Here is a 7,477-nt window from a genome sequence, read left to right on the forward strand (position 1 = left end):
CTTTCTTCCCTAAATGTGGGCATCCATTACAATGGACCTGAGTCTTTCCATTCTTATCCTTACCTACCAAAAATGGCAGATATCTCGAGGTGTTACAGTTGCTATTGTGAGGCAACCAGGAAGGGAAGAGAGAAAGTTCTTCAACTCCCTTTGGAGCGAGTCTTTTTGTTTAGAGTAACTAGTCGCTTGATCGAATAGGGCTAATTGTCGAAGGCGATCGTCAGTGACATCCATATCTATAGCTAAAGCTGTGCAATTTCCGCTGTTTAGGATTTTCCTGTTATAACCACATCGTTGGCAGTAACGGAAGTCAGAATCATTGGCATGACCACAATTAGGGCATCTCACAGAAGGAGCAAACAGTTTTGCAACCACGGGTAAATCCTGTAGAAGGAATTAAATGGAAACATGTCTATGAATAATATCATTTTATTACAATTTATTGCTAGACAATATAGACGAAATATGATTAAAGTTGACAAAACTGGTCTTTTCCTTATAGTGTTCAGCAATCTTCCGAGGTAATGTAATCCTGGTCTTAGATTATTGACCTAAGTTGTCCATAGAGGATTCTCCTGGAAAATGTTCTGCAAAAGCCCAAAGGTCCCCGGGGATCCCTTGATGAGGTGTCCATCCTTGTTTGGAAGGCGAGAGTGTGCATCTGCTTCATTTTCACCAAATGGAGAGAAGTATTTAGTTTCATCGTGAAAAATAACCTCTTAATTGCGTTATTCAATGACTGACTCCTACCACCTTGTCTGTGCCAAGAATCCATCTTGACAGGCCAAGAGGTGCAAAAGGCCTTGGAAATAGCAGCATTCATCTCCCTAGTAAAAAGTAACGTCCCTGGTACTGGCAATGAGAATGACACACATTTTCCTGCCAAGAGTTGGAGATTCAGAAATTTCTCCTTCTTTTCAAGGAATAAGACTAAATACCTCTCAGGAGGAATCTTGGCATGAGCACGGACTTTGGAAGACCCAAAAAATATCCCAATTTAATAAAATAATAAGCTACTAAAAAGATGGCAGATTTGGCAGCCGCTAAATTATGTTCATCAAGACTTCTAAAAATAGCATAGACTCCTTGCTTTGGAGATATCTGAAGCTGACCATTATGACGATCATCAATATACAACGAACAGGGAATTTCCATCGAATGGAAGAAGTTAGACACCATCAGGCCAGTTGAATGATAAACATACGGGGATATCTTTGAACCAAAAGGCAGTGTGTTGTAAACAAGGTACCAACCACCCCACTGAATGCCAAAAAATGTTCTACTCCCCTCATCAGGAGAAGGTGGTCATACCCAGATTTGTCATAGAGCTTCGAACCGATTTTCTGCACGCGAAACTGGCCACGCGAAAGTTGGGGCAAGAGACTGAGGGAACGCTTGCAAGAAGACCCCCCTATTTGTGGAAAACGCCCACCTTTTTATGGTTGACTTGACACACGCTGATTGACGTCTTATTAACAAATTAGCCAATAAAAGATAACCATGTTAACACGTTGGCTTCCGACAAAACAAACCGAGGCACCGACGAAAGACCGAGTGATCAACGCAGAATTTGCCAGTGTGATTTTAAATGTTAAATTTGTAACAGCAGCTTCTAAGCCGGGTACGACTGGTTATGTTTCTTCTGAGAATTTGTTTAAACCATTGAAAAGAAACTTCTGTGCGCTCGTAAAATACGAAAGTTGGAAACATATAAACTCGTACAGAGTTCGATGGGTAGTAAGTAAGGCCGTTAAATGCAAATCTCCAGCAAAGCTGACCATGAAACCATTCAAATAGGTTTGAGTTTAAAACTAACGACGATTTCAGTGCGACTTGCTGGCTATTTTGTTGATGCAGAGTGGTTGACGAAATGGATCGTACTAAATCTCCTGGAAATTACAGGCAAACCTCCTCGCTAGCTTGATAATCCACAGTACGTTTTTGGTCAAATCGTCACGAAATCGTAGATGAAATAGCAAGTAAAAGTGCTTTAAAAAATCGAATAACTTTACAAAGGAGCCGCTTTCTTCTCACAATAATTAAGAGAAGATTTAACAGGCTGTGTAGTTGTCTTCATCTGTCTCAATCCAGAATATAGGACTAAGCTTACATCAGGCAAGCTACGCAGAGAATTTGACGAATTTCCTGGTCCAGAACTGGACTAGAAACATGTGGATTCTGATAGTTCGCAGGCATTTTATTAAATCATCCTGCGTAAAAAGTATCTTTTGCAAGCAAGCGAAAAGCTCACTTCAGTTCTGTCCAAACTTTTCGTTAACAATAAGCGCTGCCAAAGTTTTGTTAAATAACGATCAAATCTTTTGCTTTTAATGAATTACGGAAACGCCATAGCGGCTTCAGCTGACACGTAAATGATATTGAATTTCCCTTGATGGATATTGTCCAAGCAGTCCAGATTTTCATTTAAATTACAGGCTGTCATTCCCATAGAATTCACCTCAACCACTTACTTGATCGCGTATTATGCTTTGAAATGGAGAAATCACGATGATACTCGAGAAGCCGGTTCTTCGTTTTAAGTTCTTTTATTTCACACTCCGCACATCATGACAAACATCTGAAAATTTAAGCTTTTTCCGAATCCTGTTGGCAAAATGGCCATTACATCTATACAGGTAGCGTTCCTTTTAACCAACCTAAAACCGGATTCTGGGATTGAAAATTAGATTTCCCGTTCCATTTATGGCGAAACCAATCTTAGATTGCAATCTAAACAATCTACCTCCGAACGTGGATCGTTCGGATTGGTAACTGAAACTGGTTTAAGATTTCCGTTCCATTTGTCATCGGGGAGCGAGTTTGGTGTGGATTATACGACGTGGTCTGTCAGCTCGGCACACAACAAACAACATGGCGGAGGAAATATGGGACTTTTCAGCCTGTTCAGGTACAAGGTGTTTTAATCATTTTCCTTTACATTGAGCAAAAGGTCTTAAAACCAGAGAAATGTTTAATTTTTGTTTCATTTATAAGTCAAGTTCAGGAAATAGTTGAAAACAACTGGAAGTTCTTTGGGTATAATGTCTATATTTTTTGCAGTTCTCTCAACAATCGACCCTGACCAGCTTATCGTTCAGGTTCAAACTCCAGCCGCCGCATTTGAAACTCCGCTATTGCAAGTTAAATGGTCAAGGAATGAAGTGCTGTTTCTTCTGTCTTTGTACAAAGAAAGGGAGAACTTTTTCAAAGACAAAAAGTCAAAGAAGAAAACTTTGTGGGAGGAAATATCGAAGGAGATGCAAGAGAAAGGATATGGCTACACTGGTGCTCAATGTGAAACGAAGTTTAAGAACTTAAAGCAAAATTTCACAAAAACAGTCGATCACAACAACGTGTCGGGCAACGACAAAAAGACGTGCCCATATTTTGAAGAGCTGAGCGATATCTTTGGCATGACACCTTCTGTAAAGCCAGTGGCAGTTTGCTCCAACAGGGCTGGTCCTGTTGGTGAAGACCTCATCCGTACAAGTTCAAGTTCAGGTTCTTTTGCAGAAGCTGCAGCATCTTCTACTGATGGACGAAGACCATCATTGGACAACGAAGAAACTCCGCGCAGAGAGGTTAAAAGGTCCAGGGCCAAAAGGGCTCTTCAGAGTAAGGAGAGTCTCACTGATTTGTTCAAAGAGTACCAGCGGGAACAAAGGGAAAAAGAAGAGGAAAAGGAGAAACATGTCATGGAAATGCACCAGCAAAAGATGCAACGATTTGACAGGTTGCTGGAGCTATTTGAAAAGGACATTTCGAAATAAGGCATGTTAAGTTACTCTGGTTTATTGTCAATTATTTTAAATACATTTACATATTACATATTCTCGGGGACCATTTAATTTTGTCAGAAATTATTCTTTCTCGAAATATTTCATATTTATTGAGAAGTTACAAATGAAATTGACTTGCAGTTCAGACAATTTTGGCATAAATGTATTTATTATTGAGATATTTTCAACTTGCAAAGGCAAAATAATTTAATTCAATTTTTGTGGAATGTGAAAAGTTTTCTACAGTATTTACAAAATTAAAAGGGCAATTTTTGATTGACAGTTGGCCAGTTTTGTAGCATGATTTGATAACAACCCCTCCATGTGATACCAAGATGTTCTTGGAAGTGTTGGCATGTTCTGTTTCAAAAAATGAACAATTTTCTACAGAACAAAGAGTTACTTTGACAACAATGACCATGGACAAAACTGCAACACCATTTGTAACTAACATTAGTTCCAAATGTTGAAACAATACCCTCCATTCAATGGAGGCTATTGCTTTCATTGTCCTTAAGAACTTGCTTCGAAAGGCCACATTATGATCAGCCAAGCCTCTTAAAAATCTTGCTTGTTTGCCCACATTCATCCTTTTACCCTTCATCAAAGGGTTTATTCAGAACAAAACCAATGAGCAATAACTTACTTGGCAATTAATTTATCCATGAGCACACTCGCAATGTACCAAATCCATTACATAGTTCAAAATCAATTGCTCTGATTTGTCCTGACCTTTTTCATTTTAGAGTAATTATAATAAAGTATGCTGCAGAAAATAATTGGAGGGTTAGAAAATAAAAAAAAAACTGGCTCGACAGTCAAGCTGAGTTTATAACAGCAGACTGGTAAATAATAGCCTTTCCAGGCTGAAAGTGTCTGTGAAAAGGGAGGGAGAAGGGTACTTGAAAGTTGTGCTATGGCAATGCTTTACCGGAGGTTACAACCCTAACCCTTACATATAACTTGTAAAATGGAAGTACAGTAAAAACCCACGTGTAAGAACCGACTTGTTTAGAGTTTGGCAAAACAGGTTCTTATATTTTGGGGTATTAAAGTAGCAAATTTCTGCCAGGAGGTTCTTAATTTTCTAGGTTCTTACATGAGGGTTTTTACTGTATTATGATCAATTATCACATACCTACAGAAGCGGTCACTAGGTCTGCAGTCTGCAGTCTGGGTTTTACACTGACCACAACAGGGATGTTGCATCTCCTTTGTTCATTTTTCACTTAAAACCCTTTTACAAATAAAATAATGAAATGAATTGACCACTTAGTGTGACTGAAAAAGGTACCCCTCTTGTGCAGACTATCCGCCCTCCCAGTGAAGCCTTCCTTTTTGGAACCTGCTTGTATTAGTTATTTGTCTTAAAAATGTATTGTTTTGCACCATACAGACAGAGATGAAGTGCAAAAGTTCAGCAAATCATGTCCATGATTTCAGCTCTCTTTCGAACAGCATTGTTGTCATCAGCAAAAATATTAACAAAGTTATTGGCATCATCATCATCGTCCAGAGGTTGTAGAAAATCATCTATTTCATCATTTGAATAAATGCAGAAATTGTGGAGTGTGCATGCTGCTATAACTAATTTTGGTAAAAACCTGATTCTGTCAATATCCACCATGACTCTCAACTTCCGGAATCTTCCTTTCAAAAGACCAATGCCACGTTCAACGACCATCCGTTTTGAACTTAGACGATTTGTAAAACGCTTTTGCTGTGCAGTAAGATGGCCATTGTCCTTAAATCCTGTCATCAACCAGGTTTTTAAAGGATAGGCTGCATCTCCAATGATGTACGTTTGTCCTGGAAGTATGTCATTTGTTCTGGTCTCTGCATCATGAAATAAAGGGCTGTTTCTCAGAACGCGTGCATCGTGCGCTGCTCCAGGCCAGCCACAGTAAACATCGGTGAATATCATGTCAGCATCACAAACTACCTGAAGCTGCATTGAATGAAACCCTTTTCTGTTTATGTAATGTTCATGATGGTCATGTGGCGCCTTTATAGGGATATGTGTGCCATCAATGGCCCCAATGCATCGAGGTAAACCATTGTTCTCACTGAAACCCTCAATAGTCCGCATTAACCTGTCTCCAGAAGGCCACTGGATAAAATCAGGAGCAACGTTGTTCACAAGTGCGTTGCAGATTCTCGTGGTAACTCTCAACACGGTTGAACGTGACACATCAAACCGGTCTGACACTGACCTGATGCACTCAGGGTTTCCAAGGTACCAAACCGTTATTAGCAGCTGTTTTTCAATTTCAACAGTAGGACGACCTCTTTCTCGGGGTACTGGGATCTCAGGGCAGGTTCCCAAAATGTTGACAAGCCTTTGGGCCGTCGGTCTCGAAAGTCTGAAGTGCTGGCGAAAGGACGAATCTGACATAGCTGGAACTATACTCTCAACGTACGACTCAGTGCGAACTTCAGCGTTTCTACAATTTCTCAAAAACTCCTCGAGCATCATAAACATAAGGATGTCTTCCTTTTTATCGCGTGTTTCATCAGTTGGCCCTTGGAGAAGTTCCTCCAACAACGAGAAAAATGCTAGTGGCGCTCGGCGAATTATGCCCGCCATGTTTGTTTTGAAAAAGAAATGGTTACCAGGCCCCTTGGCGTTGTTGCGTAATCTATTTTTAGATTTTCGTTCCGGCTGAAACGAAAATTGAAACAATCTGGATTCACTAGATCCGAAACTGGATTGGTTAAAAGGAACGCTACCACAGTTAAAGAGATGGCGCATTGACAGTTCTTTTTTCCTTTTCAATGTAAAACCCAAGACCCGATTCGCTCAGGTTCAACACACGATTCAAAACCTTCCACATCTTCCACCATTGCCTTTGTCATGCTAGAACCTAGGAGAAATATTTTGCTCCAGAATTTGTCACCTGTCAATCATTGTGACTGTGCCGCACCAATCAGAAACCCCGTTTGTGGGCGAACGGGTTTTTCAAAAATAGGGGGTCTTCTTGCAAGCGTTCCCTTAGTCTCTTGCCCCAACCTCCGCGCAGCTTTCGAAGCTCTTTTTGTCGAAAAGGAACGCTTGCTATGCAGGCTACCCGCCGAAAGAATCACGGCGTGACAGTAACTGATAAACAATCCCAAATTCGTAGGCCATAAGACTTCCACTGTCACGATCATCAATTGAACAACCTGCCAAAAGAATCACGTCAAGACAGTAACTAACAAAACAATCTCAGATCCATTGGCCATAAAGCTTTCACCGTCACCATCATCTTCCGAACAACCCGCCGAAAGAATCACGTCGTGATAGTAACTGACAATCAGTCTCATTTTCACTGGCCATAGCATTCCACTGTCCTCATCATCAGTTGAACAACCCGCCGAGAGAATCATGTCATGACAGAAACTGATGAACAATTTCACTAATTGGTCATAACACTTCCGCAATCATGATCTTCAATCGAAGAGCCCACTGAAAGAATCACGTCATGATTGCTCATAACCGCTGACAGTTATAATAAACCAAGTGCACAAAGATCCAATATATGATTTCACCAATTTCCCCAAGTTACCTGCCAATTCCATGAGGAGTAATAATAAAATAGCCAGTCTGCGGCATAATAATTGAATACCCTTTTGGGAAAAGAAAACACCCAAAACGTTCCAAAACAAACAACAAGGGAAAAAAAGAATGGGGATAAAAGCGACCCAAACTACATATTCGC

General features: G+C 40.3%; 2 protein-coding genes across 2 annotated transcripts; one reads left to right on the plus strand and one right to left on the minus strand.

Moving 5' to 3' along the window:
• The first annotated feature begins 2,684 nt into the window (after positions 1-2,684).
• LOC137968030 (uncharacterized) lies at positions 2,685-3,828 on the plus strand. The gene is made up of 2 exons (XM_068814642.1): positions 2,685-2,908; positions 3,061-3,828. The coding sequence occupies exons 1-2, from the start codon at positions 2,872-2,874 to the stop codon at positions 3,768-3,770; spliced, it is 747 nt and encodes a 248-aa protein (XP_068670743.1). The 5' UTR covers positions 2,685-2,871; the 3' UTR covers positions 3,771-3,828.
• A 1,368-nt stretch (positions 3,829-5,196) lies between these two features.
• LOC137968511 (putative nuclease HARBI1) lies at positions 5,197-6,366 on the minus strand. The gene has a single exon (XM_068815070.1). It carries the CDS (start codon positions 6,364-6,366, stop codon positions 5,197-5,199), a length of 1,170 nt encoding a protein of 389 aa, XP_068671171.1.
• Between the last annotated feature and the right edge of the window lie 1,111 nt (positions 6,367-7,477).

The sequence above is a fragment of the Montipora foliosa genome, chromosome 8 (assembly GCF_036669935.1).
Source record: "Montipora foliosa isolate CH-2021 chromosome 8, ASM3666993v2, whole genome shotgun sequence".
Classification (NCBI taxonomy): Eukaryota; Metazoa; Cnidaria; class Anthozoa; order Scleractinia; family Acroporidae; genus Montipora; species Montipora foliosa.